This window comes from Ahaetulla prasina, chromosome 1 (assembly GCF_028640845.1).
Source record: "Ahaetulla prasina isolate Xishuangbanna chromosome 1, ASM2864084v1, whole genome shotgun sequence".
Taxonomy (NCBI): Eukaryota; Metazoa; Chordata; class Lepidosauria; order Squamata; family Colubridae; genus Ahaetulla; species Ahaetulla prasina.
In genome coordinates this window covers 296,229,328-296,246,056 of record NC_080539.1, presented here as the reverse complement: position 1 = coordinate 296,246,056, position 16,729 = coordinate 296,229,328, and the positions used below count along the sequence as shown (strand labels likewise).

Sequence of the window (16,729 nt, the reverse complement as noted above, 5' to 3'; positions counted from 1 at the left end):
TACCTAATTAGCCTGAGGAGTGATGTATAGATACATATATCGTTAAATAAATATATTTTTAAAGTAAAGCACAACTATACTAAACCTTAAAATTTAATTTGCAATCCACAATGGTTTTTTTTTAACACAATATATCAAAAAATAAACTCACACGTTGACTTGGCATGATATGTGGATCCAGATAGTGTATATTATATGGTGATATTCCTTGTATGTTAATACAAATTAAAACTAGTTATAGTCATTGGTCAAGTTACGGCCTACAGAAGCAGAATCCATTAAAGTGTAAATAATGTTCAACTTTCTATACTAATTTTATCAATCTATTCCTTTTCCTTTCAATCACCATGCCCCTTCCCATCTGGCATGCCCTCAGGATGTGTATGAGCTTAAATACTTACTATTCCCAATGCTGAGAATTTTGAGAGGTGTTATCAGTGTTTCAGGAGGGTGACAAGATTGCAATGTTTGTTTATTAATTTAAAATATCTTTCAAATTAATTATATAGTAATCAGTAATAAAATTTAACTAATTAAAGATCCTTGGAAGAAATTTAGTTTTTGAGCATGTTCCCATCAAATTGTTTAAAACATTAGGAAGAACACCTTTCTTGAGAAGAGAGGGACATTCGCATGAGTAGTTTTGCTAGTTTAATGAACTGGTTTTTAGGGAAATGTATATATAAACTGCCATCTTGTCTTAGGAGTTGTGAGAACACTCTAGAATGAGCACACTACTTTGATACTGCTTCTTAGTAAATGTAGCAAATGATAGTAATACTTCGTCTCACGTGTAGCTAGATACTTCGGCACCAGAAATGAAAAGGAAGGCATTGCTAAGAGCTGAAACAAAAACTGTTGTCTCCTCAGTCCAGCCACAGCCCCACCTAGAATATATTGTCATGTAGCCTGGTGATTTGGCTTATTGACGTGCTTTTTATAGGCTGCTTCCATGCAGTGTGCAACATTATAATTTTGCTAGCTATATATTTTGAAACTAGGTTTTTCTGTTACACTTTTAGTACTCGTCTGTTTTTCTTCTGTTCTTACCATTACCAAAAATGGACTCTTAAGAAATTTTTTAAATAGAATATATTCAGATTTATATTTCCTGAGCATAGAATTTGGATTTGTATTATAGTCAAAATACCATATTTTTCGGACTATAAAATGCACTTTTTAGTCTCCCAAAAAGGGGTGAAAATATCTGCGTCTTATAGACCAAATTTTGCTGAAGCCCCACCCACCTGCCAGCCATTTTTTTGGCCTCTGCACGCCCTATTTTCAGGCCTTTTTTCAGCTTTTATCAGGCCTTTTTTTTTTTGGTGGGAGGGCATTTTTGAGGGGGTTTTTTGGGCTTGTTTTCAGGGCTTTTTTTCAGCCCATTTTTGAGGCTTTTTCAGCCCATTTTTTCGAAAAAAAAAAAGCCTTGAAAATGGCCCCAAAAAGCCCTCAAAAACATCCCCAAAAAAAGCCTCAAAACATTCCCAAAAAGCCTCAAGAATGGTCCAAAAAAAGCCCTGAAAACAGGCCAAAAAGCCTCAAAAACGGGTTGAAAATAGCCCCCAAAACGGGCCGAAAAAAGCCCTGGAAACAGGTCCAAAAAGTCTAGAAAAGATGCAAAAAAAGGTAGGCCAAAAACTTTTTGTTGTTGTTTTCCTCTTCTAAATTTAAGTGAATCTTATAGTCTGAAAAATATGGTATACAGAATATACGAAGTCATAGTTATAATCATTTGGTGCTGCTGTTAGGTAGCTTCTATTTTTTTAATGTTAAATTTCATTCAGATCCTGTTATCATGTATGTTCATTTCTATTGAGTTCATATGTTTCAGCGTGCCTTTTTAGTTCTCATTGTTGCTGTTTTTGGTATTTCCTAGGGATTACAGTGAAGAACTACAAGTAACTGAAGCATCATGGCAGATGATAGTGAATGGATGAAACTACCCATTGATCAAAAATGTGAACACAAGGTAAGATTATCTTGTTTAAGGAACTGGCATTTCCCTACTTACTGAGTTTTGAGTTTAAGGAAAGGACAAATGTTAGCATATTTTGAAAATACACTATTTTAAAACAAATGCATTTGATCAAATTTGAAAATGTCTCCACAGGAACTGCAGTTAGTCCTTGACTTACAACAGTTTGTTTAGTGACCATTCAAAGTTACAACGGCACTGAAAAAGTGACATATGACCATTTTTCACACGTACAAGCATTGTAGCATCCCCATGGTCACATGATTTACATTCAGGTGCTTGACAACTGGTTTATATTTATGATGGTTGCAGCATCCTGGGATCATGTGATCAGCTTTTGGAACCTTCTGACAAGCAAAGTCAACAGGGAAGTCAGATTCACTTAATTTCACTGTTACTAACTTATCAACTGCAGTGATTCACTTAACAAACGTGGCAATAAAGGACATAAAATGGGGCAAAACTCACTTAACATATTTCTCACTTAGCAAGATAAAAATTTGGGCTCAATTGTGCTTGTAAGTCGAGGACTACCTGCATTTATCTTGGCTACACTGTGACATTTTTTATTTCTAAGAATTTTATAAATTCTTGTTTTTTTGGTTGGGAACAGATCTTCTTATAAATATGCTTTCATCTGAGTTCAATCTAGGGTTTAAGAAAATTGCATTTCTGTCCTGTCACCCAGTAATAGTGAGTGATGATCAGAGCAAATGTTAAATGGTGGTCTGTTTATATTTTAATGTTTATACAAAATAAGACTCCACAGTTCAGCTCTTGCTTCAGAGCAGTTGTCCTTCTCTAAATTTTTCTGGATTCCTCTTTTTGTCCTGTAGCTGATATAATTTGTGTGTCTTCAAAATCATTAATTTATCCAGTTACGGTTCTTTCAGTTCATCTTTTTGCTGTCTGTGCAAGGGTTCCTAAACTTTTTGCCATCACATCTCTCTTTAGTGTGATCATAATGTACACGCTTCTGCTAAAATTCTAAACATGAAAAATTGACACAAATGATCAATTATATAGTGGTACTTTGGAAAAGGTAGATTTATTTTCACATTGTACAACTAAAAGTTTCTTCAGAAAACTTAGGAATTTGGAAAAAGAGAGTTAGAAACTTCTTCCCTTCCTCATGCATACCAGATTTGTTTGGAGTAACATTTGCCTGTTTTAGTTGCTGTAAGAAATAACTGGATTCACATATCATACTAAGCATTGATATAATTTAATTATCATGTTTTGCGAACTGAGTCATTTAATTTGTTACCCATGGCTCATGGGTTCGAAATGTCAGTTGTGAAAATAAACGGTTTTCTAAAAAGTGCTCTAATTTATATGTGAACCTGGATCTGGCTTACTTAATTAATCAGCATGTGGGGAAGAAAAGAAAACAGCAGACAGACCACATACTTGTTCATTGCTTAACAGGGTATGTTTTATAAAACTGAAGCCATTTTCTCAAAACTAATACTTTACTGGCATAATGATTAAAATGATAAATTTAACCAGTCCTAATTTTTTTCTCTAGGAAATTATATATTTTTTTGCAAGCTTCCACAAAGCCCCCAACTCTTTATTTCATTTTTTCACTCTGGTGGTATCTATGTTAGCCAGGCAATCACTGCTTCCTCCAATTCCACATATTCATTTTGGACCAACTTTCAAACCATTACTAAAATATTTTCTCTTTGTGTGAACTTTGCTTTCATTGTACATAATCTTTTTCAACAAATTACTTTACAATGAGGCCATAATGATAGTTTCCTCCATTTCTAAAATTAAAAGTTTATTGGGACTGGCTCCAGTGCTTTTCCCCTGTTTGGGGGATAAAAAAGAAAGGTTGGATATTGTTACATGGTCATGCTGATTGTAACAATAATCCAAGATTTATTCTGTGAGGGCAAAAGTTGCTTGATTTCAGTTTTATAGCGTGCCATTTTTATCTTGGACAATTAACAGAAAACAGATGGCACAAAAGTACAGGAAGGATATCAGTACGGACTCCTAGTTTAAGGGAATCCCATGACTGATTTACCCAATTTTGCAATAAGAGATGTATGAAATTATGTATGTAGATGCTTACTAAAATATATTTGTATCATTTTCTCTTTTTTCTGTGATTTCGTATTCCTTACATATATAATTCCTACAAAACATTTCTTCGTATCTTTACAGAAGTTTAATAATCTAAATTAAATTTTAAAAATTTAAAAGTAAAAATAGTAATTCAAAATAATAAAGAAAACACAAACAAGAAAAAACGTCAAAGGGCAGACTCGATGAACCACTAGATCTTTTTCTGCTATCAGTTTTCCATGTTTCTAAATTGTTGAAATAACTTAAATGGGGAAAAATAGCAACATTAGTAGCATAATGTTTTTATAAGTTTGCTGTAATGATATTTATTTAGGGCATGCCATGTGTTGTTTTTTAAAAAATATTCAAATAGTTTACAAATATCTGACAGTGTTTGTTGGAAAGGAGAACTAGTAAAAAAATTGAGATCCTCAATTTTCCCTCCTCCTCTTTTCTCCACTTTGCTGTATCTGCCCTTATCTCACAGCAATTTGCAACAGAAGTCAACATATGGTGGCAGCACTTTGGAGGCATGACAAGAATGATGTGGAGGTCTGAAGAGGGGGAATAAAACATTGCTAGATTTCTGAAGAAAATCTCAGTTTTCAAGATTGTTAACTTTGTATATGATAGTTCAGATGAGTTAGAAATTTCCTCACTGATTTGTATGACTGTATTGTACTGTAATCAGTCATGACTAAAGCCGTTTCAGAACTCCTCAAATGTGTTCTTGGGACAGCAGATAGTACATCTGATGAATGCTGCAGAATTTTAGTAGGTATTTGGATATCTATGATTTGAATACTTAAGAGGGAGAACTACAGTACCTCAGTATTGGTTGTAATAAAAATATACAGTTGGTCATATAAAAGAATAGGATATAATTCTCTTGGGTCACACAGCGATTTAATTTATTTCCATTTTCTTCCTAGATATGGAAAGCCAGATTAAATGGGTATGAAGAAGCACTGAAGCTGTTTGAGAAAATAGATGATGAAAAGAGCCCTGAATGGTCCAAATACCTTGGACTTATAAAGAAATTTGTGACAGACTCAAATGCAGTAGTTCAGCTAAAAGGATTAGAAGCTGCACTTGCTTATGTTGAAAATGCTCATGTAGCAGGAAAGTAAGTTATTTGTATTTGTACTTTAGAAGAACTCTTGCTCCTACTAATGAGCTTAAGATCCCAAATTATATTTATATTTCAGCTTTGAACAGTTTCAAACATTATAGGAGTTAGAACAATGCTTTGGACAATTTCTTCAGAGCCACGAGGCTAAAATTGTGCAATGAAATCTATACCATAAAACTTTTCGGAACATGCCTACACTACATCGGTCATTTAATCCTCAGTTTGGGTTTTTGAAATGATTTTCTTCAATCAAATAAAAACTGACACCGTCTCCACTGCATGGGTACCAAATGTTGGAGAAGATAATTTATTTTGATAATTAATTGTCTGACTCTTTCAATAATCATATTTCTTTCTAGAACAATTTTAGAATAATTACATAATTACTACACATTGTAATGGCCCTTCACATTATAAAAATATTTTTCACTTAAAACAGTGCATGCATTTGAGCTGCCTGTATAATGTAGCAGTGAAGTGCTCAATATGCATGCTTATGAATCAAGTTTTTGTTTACAATTTTTATTAAAACTTTTAAACTAGAAGATAAAAGTCTACAAACTATTAGAAAGTTAAAAAAAATCAAAGAAAAACAAAAGGTGCAAGAAAGGGGGAAAAGCTAAGAAAAATTGAAAAGGAAAAAAGTATAAAGTGACTTCCAGCATTTGCACAGCAGTTATAAGTACAAATATATTTTGACTGCTCTTTCTCTAAAATTATATCATATTTACTCTTTTTCCATAATCTATCCCATCTAATCATTGAAACCAGAAGTTACAAATTCATTTGTTTTCATTTTTACACAAAAAGTCCATAAGAGGCTTCTAATCAAAAATAAATGTACATAATGTCTTTCCCTTAATCAAAGAAGTTAATTTCTTCATGCCAGCAAAATCTCTCAACTTCAGCAACCATTCCTCCATTTTGGGTAGCATCAAATCTTTTCAATTCTGTGCATACAGTAATCTTGCTGCTGTGATCATATATTGAGATAATTTTCCATGGCTGTTTCTAACTGTTTTATCCATGTGTATGAATGAGGTTATTAATAAGTATCCTTGAATGCAAATAAAAAAAATCTTACATTTCAGGGAAATTTTTCAGATTTCCAGAACTTTTAGGAATATTTCATAAATGCATCAAAAGAAATCTTAACCTCAATAAATTGCAGTAAATATAACAGTATACTGAAGAACCCTTGTGTTTAATGGAATTGACATTATTGCTGTAAGGTGGATGAGAATCAAATTGTTCATTCTGTTTTCAACTAATTCTTATTATTACCTTTCTTCCTTTTTTAAGAACAACAGGTGAGGTGGTATCTGGAGTTGTAAATAAAGTGTTCAATCAGCCTAAAGCTAGAGCAAAGGAACTAGGCATAGATATATGCCTCATGTTTATTGAAATTGAGAAAGGGGAAGTGGTGCAAGAAGAACTGCTTAAAGGCTTGGACAACAAGAACCCCAAGATTATAGTGGCATGCATAGAAACATTAAGAAAAGCACTAAGGTAAGATTTAATGGAAATTTTATTCAGACTTTCTAAGAATAAGGGAATTTATGATTAATTAAATTCTCTTTTGCCGTTTTCCATTTAAATGGTCATTGGAAAAAAGCTACATTATGTAATACTTAGTATGCATACATTGCCCTTTAAGTTCATGTGTTGTTCATGTGTAGTACACAAGTGAATTCAACTGCTGTTGTTATTTGATGCAACTTAACAAAAGACTGAACTCTACAAAGCAAGAAATGAAGAAATGGGAAGGAATCCATTTAAATACTACAATTTAGTCCGTCTTCTGCTTGACCATGTGTTAGCACATAGGCAATCTTGATTTACATTAAAAAGTCAACCAGCATCAGAAATTAAGAGGGCTATAAAAAATTGGTGGAAAAAATCCCGCCAAAGCAGTGGAAAAATCACTTATATAGAAAGTTAAATGCTCAACCGTAGATGGCATAGAAGCCCTAGTTTTCTCTCTGTGTCCTAATACTTTTTATGGATAGAGTATTCCTCAAGCTATGACTATTAAAGGGTGGCACTGAAAGAATGGTATTTATGCTCAATCCCCAAAGATACTGCCATAGTCACGTCAAAATTCAGCTGTTTGGCAGATCACCTGCATTTACCCTCCTGCATTTACCCATACCCCCATCTCTGTCCTTTTGGTTCCTCTGCATAGTAGCACTCCTTGGTGGTGGTAATGCTAAGCTGAAATAGAGGCCTGAGGCCTTCAACAGTCTTAGCCAGCTATCCAGCCCAAAACCAAGGACTGTCATCTCAAGCCCCACGTTACAGACCACCACTCCAGTGGTGTGCCCAAGTGACCTTCACTGGCTTCTTCCAATGACTGACAAAGCATATCCAGCCTGGCTCTACACAAGGCAGTTGCTGGCTTCTAAAACCTCACAAGATTCCCAATGTTCTCAGAATTGTGGGTGATCTTCTCATGATGTTCTGGAAAGCCACAGAAGCTTTCTGAAGCATTATGAGAACAGTGGGCACAGCCTTTTCATGAGGTTTTAGAAGCCCTCAGAAACCTTTTGAAACATTGTAAAAACCGCATGTGATATTTGCAGAACAGTATCAGTGGTCTTTAGATAACGGCCTGGTCACAAAATGTCACCCTTTATGATTGCATTGCTTAGTGACTGAAGCAGTATATAAGTCTAATTGCTACTGCTATAATGTTTAGAACACCTAAATATTTGTCACCAACTGTACATTAAGATAACATAATGTAGCTAATTGCATGTATATATTTCAGTGAATTTGGTTCAAAAATAATCACCCTGAAGCCAATAATCAAAGTGTTGCCAAAACTTTTTGAATCTCGAGAGAAAGCGGTTCGAGATGAAGCCAAACTTCTTGCAATTGAGATTTATCGATGGATTAAGGATGCACTTAGGCCTCCATTACAGAACATAAATTCTCTTCAGGTAAGTTGGGCAAATGTTTGATAATCTTAACAGGAAGTTACCAGAAGAAAATAAATTTTTTTCTGAGATGTTTTAAATAATTGAAAGCTTTGTTTTGGAAGATATTCCTTTTAGATACAATTTTAGTGGAGGAAACTTTATAACATGGGCATGATATCCAAGACCAAAAATAACTGGAATTCTAACAAATCTCATATTGAGTTTTTCAAGAGGCTTGGAAAAAATGGTGATACTTGCACTAAGAGTTAACAGCTGATCATCTAATATCAAGCTTTAAAAGATGGGTTATCTCCTAGAACTTGTGCTAATTATTAAGCAGCAAATGCTTATGTCAGCAAAAAGATTTTGAAGTTACATAATATACTAACGTTCTTCGTAGGCCGCCTTTCAGGTTCATTTATCATTTATAATCAATTGTATTCATGTAATCAATTATTTCCTCCAGCTTGCATGTTACTCTAATCCTAACACTTAAGTGGCTAATAAGCCTATGTGGGGGGGGGGGTAGAAAAATAGTTTAAAAAGCCAATACAGTAACAGCAGTGCCCCTTAACCCATAGCAGTATATATTGGATCAGTGTAGTTTTTATCCTCAAAAACCTTCCTAAAGAGCTATGCTTTTATACCTCTTTGAAAGCAGGGAATAGTCCAAACATCAGGGGTCAAGATTGTGTTTATGCCTCTTTCGGCTATTTTAATTCTTGTAGTTAAAAGAACTGGAAGAAGAATGGGTCAAACTACCATCATCTACTCCTAAGCAGTCCAGATTTCTGCGATCCCAGCAAGAAATGAAAGCAAAGTTTGAGCAACAGCAGGCAGCTGGTGGAGATGCAGATGGAGGTAACATTTGATCCGGAACTTCAACCTTGAGGATGTTATTAAAAAAAGGAAAACTCACCAAAAAGCATAAACTGACAAAGATGTTAGATGCATATCAGTATCTAGACAGTATCATTAATTGCACAAAGTCCTTTTCTGGGAATTTTGATCATATGATTAGTAAAATGTAGTATTGTAGCATTACTGGCTGTTCTTGGCTGTGTCTAATAGCTGTTTCCATAGGAGGTGATGATGGTGATGAGGATGTTCCACAAGTTGATGCTTATGAACTTTTGGAAGCTGTTGAAATTCTCTCCAAACTTCCTAAGGATTTCTATGACAAAATAGTAAGTAGAGACAAAACAATATGTTAATCTTAATCTCTGTAACTTCCCTTTGCATCAATACTGTGTGCATTAAAATATCTACCAAATAATTTCTCTTTTTTGCTACTGAATTTATATGTTGTCATGTCTAAGAGGTATCACTTATTAGGGACAATTGCAGTAGATCAATGTGAAAACACAGTGGTAAATTAAAATACGGTACTTTGTTGTTTCTGAAAGCATGGAAACCATGAAAGCATGTGCGTGAATTTTTCCCTTATACAAATAGGAAATGACACGTGACTAGAATGTATCACTTCCAATAATGCATATATCACATATCTTTAATGGTTTGCCTTGCAGGAGGCCAAAAAATGGCAAGAAAGAAAAGAAGCTCTGGAAGCAGTAGAAGTGCTAGTTAAAAATCCCAGATTGGAAGCTGGAGATTATGCAGACTTGGTGAAAGCTCTTAAGAAGGCAAGATTCTCTGTATTACCCAAATGGACCTCTCAAATCTAAATACAAGGTCTCAGTATTAGTATAGTTATAAGGAGCCTTTAATCTTTTATTGGTAAATATAGAGTGTTTAATTATAATGTTTGCTCACAAATTTAAGTGGATGATGAGCGAGATCTTAATTGCATAGAAATAGAAATAAATATGATTTGAACTCTGTAAGCAGATAGCAAATCAGCTAGCACTAATAAATTGCCCAGAATCTGTGGTTTCAAGCACTTATTATGTAGAATAAAATCCAGAATTTGTGCTCATGAAACACAATTTTCTCCTCTATTTACACACCCTAGGTTTGCATACTCCACCAAATGGAGCCTATTTTGTGAGTGTATAGGAAAGTGGCAGGGGAGAACAACCTCTCTCCTATTTTTTATGTATGTGGGCTGTCAGATTGGAGAGTAACTGTTAGATAGTTTAATATTAATTTAGGTGAATGGCATAAGAAATTATTTTTAATTTGTTTAGAATTCATTTTGAAATTTTACACCATTAGATTGTGATGCTCTTTCTTTACAGGTTGTTGGAAAGGATACTAATGTGATGTTGGTTGCTTTGGCTGCCAAATGCCTTGCTGGACTAGCCACTGGTCTCAGGAAGAAATTTGGACAATACGCTGGTCATGTGAGTATAATGTGCTCAGCATTTGCTTTTGAATTCTCTGTGTGTAAAATTAATTGTGGAATGAGGAATAGACTAGAATTTGGCCACCAGCCTGATACTGATTTCTACTGAATGCGTGTTAAATCTTCCTTTTATCATAGCAAATTTTCTTGTGGATTTTGTTTTATTGAAACAAAAGAATATCCAGGAAGATAGAAAAAAATGTTTCCAGAGATAGTTGTTTGAAATAAGTAAGAGTTTTAAAAACAGCAAACATTTTTCTTTTTAAAAGCTGTTTTAGCTAGATTGTAGTATCAGAGTGTTTCTTGATGTAATGAACTTTTAGTGTGATTCGATTATTTTCTCTGTCCTTTGTATGGGACAGTGATGAAGATTTCTTTGTATTACAACTGACACTGGAGTGGAGGCACAATTTATAACAACAACTTAATAATATTCAATAGGTTGTCCCAACTATTCTGGAGAAGTTCAAAGAAAAAAAGCCTCAGGTCGTGCAAGCCTTGCAAGAAGCAATTGATGCGATCTTTCTTACTGTAAGTGAATTGATACCAATACTCTGAACAAGATTAATAGGCTCTTCTTCAATAGTCAAAAGTGAATCTCTCATGTTCAAATATTTTAGACCACATTACAAAATCTCAGTGAAGATATCTTGGCTGTAATGGATAACAAAAACCCAACTATAAAGCAGCAGACATCTCTCTTCATTGCACGAAGCTTTCGTCACTGCACTCCTTCTACCCTTCCCAAAAGTCTCCTGAAACCATTCTGTGCTGCTCTCCTCAAGGTAAAAAAAATAAATAAAATCATCTGCAGAATTTGCATTTGGAGATAGCTTCTATTGCTGGAAGGTATCCTTTACTAATATGTAAGGTGGGAAGTTCAAAAACATTGACACATATCATGGAAGAACTTTTATCTAGGCAGGACAGAAGTGTTATGAAGAACAAAAGAAAAAGAGTGTTAGCTGCCCAGAGTCACAATTCAGAGGAGAGAAATGGGTGAAAATATGTTTTTACCATATTTCACTTTATAGTAGCAGGGGTCCCCAATCCCTGGGCTGCAGCCCACTACCGGGCTGAAGCCTATTTGGAGCAAGGCTATGCGAGTAAGTTGAGCTGCACACATGTTTCCCTCCTCTACACCCGCCCCCTGCTTGCCCGCCCAGCCCGCCAAGCTACAAAGGTTGGGAACCACTGCTTTGTAGGATACTGTGAATCAAAGCTCCATCAAGCAGAAAACTCAGATTTTGTTTTTTCACCACAGCATATTAATGATTCAGCTCTGGAGGTTAGAGATGCTGCATTTGAAGCCTTGGGTACTGCCCTAAAAGTGGCAGGTGAGAAAGCTGTGAATCCTTTTCTAACGGATGTGGACAAACTCAAACTAGACCGGGTAAGTAACACTATAAATCATCAGTCTATAGTAGGGTTCAAATATGATGTTATTCAAGGAGCCCTGAGAATAAGTCAGAGGGTTAACTATTAATATTTTCAATAGATAATAGGTGAGGCTCTGATTTGCTATGTTTGAACATGGTATGAGTTTTAGGTTCTATAAAATAGTGAAGCCATTTCTATCAGTTAATTGTGAACCTTTCATTATTTAAAGCTTATGTTGTGTTGGGCATATGAAACAAATAGCAGAATTTCTGTCTTGGGAAGGGGCCATGGGCAAATTTGAAACTTGTTTTTTCAAATAAATTATTTTATTTGGAAAATTAAGGTAAAATACAGACACTCCCCCTCCAAAGAAAAAAGAAATTGTACAAAAGCCAAAGATAGATGGGCAAAAGGACAAATACACACCACACACACACACACACACACACACACACACACACACACACACACACAGAGAGAGAGAGAAACATATATTCATTATCCTCTGAATTGAATACTCATAAATATACTGGAAAAATATTAGCTCCCCCTGCCACTTGCGAAGCATGCCCAATATTTATAAACGTCTACCTTTAATTGCAACCAACTTGACCTGTCATCTTCTATATATAAAGGCAAAGAAGTAATATGTTGATTGCAGAATGGCCATTTGAAAAGTTGGCAGCATGCTCCTGTTCCTCTGTAAGGGAGGTCTTTCCATAAATGCAGATGCATTTTAATCACTTTGACTTTGTTCTTTCTCCTAAGCACTTACATCCCTCCCCAGATTGCTTGGTAATGAGCTCCTTCATCTCACAAGCTTACTCTTGCAGTTCTTTTTCTCTTTCCCAGTTGGCAAGCAGCTTAGGTTGCTCCCGTTGGTGCTCTTGTTTTTTTCCTTTCCTCTGAAGAATGCCCTGGGCTCTCCTGAGGCCCACATTCAGGCCACTGATAAGGAAAGAGAGCAGGCAGATGTTGCAGATTAAAACTGTTCTAATTGTCCAGCCTTCAGAATATAAACCGATTTAAATGTTGTGTAAATATAATAAAAGTCAGATCTGAAAAGAGCTTCTTTACATTGTAATTGTACTCCATCTGTACCAGAAATAGAAAAATCCAAATAATTCAGGGGCAATATAGTTCAAGAACTGTAATTTTTGTAGCAATAATTTATGACACTTGTCAAGGACCTAGAATGGTTTAGCAACTGCTAGATTTTAATGCTTTTATGTTAATCTAATTTTGCATTCTAGATTAAAGAGTGTGCTGAAAAAATAGAGTTGGTTGGTGGAGGTAAAGTCAGTGGAGGAGCTGATAGAAAAGAAAACAAAGCTGTTCCTGGCAAGACTCCAGTTCTTTCTGGTGCTGCAGGAGATAAAGATATGAAAGATAACTCAACTAAATCTGGGCCACCGAAAAAGGCTCCCACTACTAAGGTATAAAAACCACACACTCTGAAATATGACAGATCGAATTTGCATATATTTAAATGAGTGCAAACTAATTGCATTTTCAGAAGTGACAAAATAGGGCATTGCATTTGCTTATGAGCTAAATTTACGTGGATATTCTGGAAAAGTCCAATGTTTAAACAAACAGATGTAATGTCAGGATTGCTATGTTTAACTTTCGCATTCAGTATGTATATCTTGTTCCCATGAAACATTACAAAATGAACATTGGGATTAACAGGCTCCTGCACACACGTACACAAATAGCAAATTCAGTAAAGTAAAGTTTAATTAGATTGAAATGTTCCCAAAGAAAATGGCAAAATTCTGGAATAGTAGTTAATATTTAAAAAATAAAAAACAATAAATCAGAGGTGAGACAGACCATTTTTCCTAAAGTAAGTTTCCCATTTTGGGCACCACAACAGGTTCTTTTGCTTAGGTAACTAGTGGCATGGGTAGAAGGGTCTCTGTGTTAAAGTTGTATGAAGACTCCATTTTAGATACTCTTGTTTTAGTCATCCGTGGTTTCAGAAGTTTCTATTGAATGCTATTTGATGTTTTTTTTTCTTGCTGTTGCCATTGCCAGAATTCAAACTAATAAATGATCTTTTCACCATGTTTTTGATTTGGCTGAAATTTTCAAATACTTTTTGAAGACTGATTAAAAAACAATCCAGTTGAACAGTATGTTTTTTCCAACACTTTCTGTAATTAATATGTTTTTGGAAAGTTACAAGTCTATAAGATAGCAAATAGTAAAATCCAACATTGTTCATTAGTGCCAAAACTATAAAATGTGCTATTATCTACATTAAACCCATCTTTAGAAGACAGTATTGTGTAGAATACCTAGATTCTGTAATACGAACAGAAGGCTGTCATATAGTGACCTCCCACTTCCTGTCCCTTGAAAAGATTTTCCTAAAATTCAGGGTAAGTGGGCTATGACTTGAGAAGTCTGAGGAGGAAGGCAGACTTGTTGAACATATATAAGCAGAGCACCTCCCCCCCCCAATCTTTTCTCTGAATTCAGTTGGTGATATTTTATTCCCTTTCCATTTAATTATCCATTTCCAACATCTATTGAATATGTGCTCATTTCAAAAGTTTTTCCCTCTCTTTTTTGCATACATAGGCTGGTGGTCCAGTGAAGAAAGGGAAACCAACTTCAGCTGGAGGAGTAGGAACTACTGGAACAAAAGCCAAAAAAGGAACTGAAGTAAAAGAGATATTTGAGCCAGAACTCTCAGTAAGTGAATTCTGTGCAAATTGGGTATTTTAAAACACTTCAAAAAACAATAATGGTCTTACTCAAAATAGTTGTGATTCAGTTACATGTGCGTGAAATTCAGTGTTTCATTCGGAACAGTTTTATTTCTCTAGTATTTTATGTTACATTAGATTTTGTTCGCTCTTTTAATCTTGTGAGTGTGCTGATAAACTTAGGGGGCATGTTTTCTTTCAGGAATTCAAAATGATTTAAATTGACTTGATAGTAGGAATGTGAACAAACTGGAAAATATTATATTTCAAACTTTGAACAAAACACTGCACCCTGGGAGTTCTGCTACAGTGTTTCAGACTGACCATGGTTCAGCAGAAACAAAACGTAACATTTTGTTGTGAGTTTTGGATGAAACAAAACCCAAGATTCTAAATGATTTTATTGGGGCAAGTAAGGCTGGTAAGCACTGACTGCGCACTCCCTTCTGCCTATAGCTGTTTTCTAAACAGCATATCCCCACAACCTATCCAGACCCAGTTTTTGAGCACCTTTTCTGTCTCCTTCAGCCACTATGACTAAACTGTCCTTGGCTTTTTCAAGCTGTTTCCCATGTTCCAAATCCTTTCAGCCTGAGGCAACCACCTAACGTACCCGAAACACACATGCTTCAGTAACAGCACGGGCTGCAGTAAATTGGCTGATCAATGCACAATATATGGTTCATGCCTAGATCATTTTGCACATCTCTTGTTGGCAAAGAATGACCGGCACATTTGCCAGATGTGGTTCAACTTCTCAAATGTAGTATTTCTAAAACAACGTTCAGCATTTAGATACTTGTCTAATGTAAATGTTAAATTATTGGTCGTCTTTATATTCGTAATGGGAAAAGTGCTACATACTATATAGCAGTTCAGCAGAATCCTTGAAGGAAGTACAGTATCTCAGTTCTGAAGAACATGCCAAGAGTGCTGTAGAATGAAGCCCATTTTTAAATTAAGTGGTATGTGTACATGCCCACTTGGCACAGCTGTCCCATCATTCAAGAGGCTAGTCACATAAGCAGAAAAAGATACATTGGGTCTAATGCACATGTCTATGTGCTCTGAAGTAACATGTGTCTTTGAATCCAGGTTGCTGTGCTGTAGCGAACCTGATATAAGTCAAAATGCCTAATAGCCTGATGAAGTCGTGTTTGGAATGTCCCAGTAGGCTATTAACAGGCGTGCAATTTTTCCTTTGCTAATAGATAGAGATGTGCGAGGAGAAGGCTTCAGCTGTCCTTCCAGAAGTTTGCATACAGCAATTAGATAGTGGCAATTGGAAGGAAAGGCTGGCTTGCATGGAAGAATTTCAAAAGGTAATAATGACAAGTTCTTCTAAAAAGTGTCTCACCCCTAAAAATATTTGTTTATTCCATAGTATAGTAAATTATTTTGGCATTTCACAGAAGCCTTTATTGTCAGACTGTATTTTGTGACTTTTCAGATTATTCCGGGTACTGCAAGTTTGTTAGATCAGATCTGATCCTTTAAAAAAAAATTTAAATACTTTATTTCTATAAAATCTGCACTAGTCAGTTTCCTATAGTGAGGCATTCAACAATAATTGATTCTTACTGTTGAAAAATAAATGGTTCAAACATCCTATCACTTTTACATTTCTTTTCAGAAAATCAGAATAAAGTTTCTAAAAACAAAGTTTGATTGTAATATTTGTAAAATATATTCGTAAAAAAAGAATAATTCTTATATAGTGTGGATTACATTTATGTTTACAATACTTACAATCTTCAGACCCAAACCTAGATAATTTTAAATATACTTTTATCCAGCTTTGAGTTTGAAGACTGCAAAAACTAATGGCTTTTAAAAAAATTCTAATGAAGGGGGGGAAATAATCTTGTTAAGAACTATGGTTTTTACGCATGCTAATCATGAAATGTATCCGAATGAATATAGGTTGATAGAATGCAGTTTGGCAGTATTTATGTTCCTGCATTTCTTAGAGTTTAACACTGTTCTTAATCTTTAAGGCTGTTGAGCTGATGGATAAAAATGAAATGCCTTGCCAGGCTCTAGTAAGAATGTTGGCGAAGAAACCTGGATGGAAAGAGACCAACTTTCAGGTAGAACAATATTAATGTTTAGAGTTAGTTCTAATATCATTAAATTTGCAAAGTTATCTTTGTTTGCAAAGTTACCTTAGAATTGAACCTGGAATTCCTTATGTGTAGGTTTGACCATTTATGTTTGAAA

At 35.0% G+C, this 16,729-nt stretch overlaps 1 protein-coding gene across 1 annotated transcript in view; it reads left to right on the top strand.

The window, feature by feature from the left end:
* CKAP5 (cytoskeleton associated protein 5) overlaps positions 1 to 16,729 on the top strand; it is a 73,314-nt gene that overhangs the window by 12,991 nt on the left and 43,594 nt on the right. Inside the window, exons 3-17 of the mRNA XM_058161783.1 lie at positions 1,880 to 1,972; positions 4,987 to 5,180; positions 6,489 to 6,695; positions 7,957 to 8,128; positions 8,836 to 8,968; positions 9,191 to 9,294; positions 9,637 to 9,750; positions 10,306 to 10,410; positions 10,854 to 10,943; positions 11,033 to 11,197; positions 11,677 to 11,805; positions 13,046 to 13,228; positions 14,382 to 14,495; positions 15,721 to 15,831; positions 16,507 to 16,599. Coding sequence (XP_058017766.1) covers positions 1,916 to 1,972; positions 4,987 to 5,180; positions 6,489 to 6,695; positions 7,957 to 8,128; positions 8,836 to 8,968; positions 9,191 to 9,294; positions 9,637 to 9,750; positions 10,306 to 10,410; positions 10,854 to 10,943; positions 11,033 to 11,197; positions 11,677 to 11,805; positions 13,046 to 13,228; positions 14,382 to 14,495; positions 15,721 to 15,831; positions 16,507 to 16,599 — 1,971 coding nt within the window. The 5' untranslated portion in view covers positions 1,880 to 1,915. The remainder of the gene's footprint in view (positions 1 to 1,879; positions 1,973 to 4,986; positions 5,181 to 6,488; positions 6,696 to 7,956; positions 8,129 to 8,835; positions 8,969 to 9,190; positions 9,295 to 9,636; positions 9,751 to 10,305; positions 10,411 to 10,853; positions 10,944 to 11,032; positions 11,198 to 11,676; positions 11,806 to 13,045; positions 13,229 to 14,381; positions 14,496 to 15,720; positions 15,832 to 16,506; positions 16,600 to 16,729) is intronic.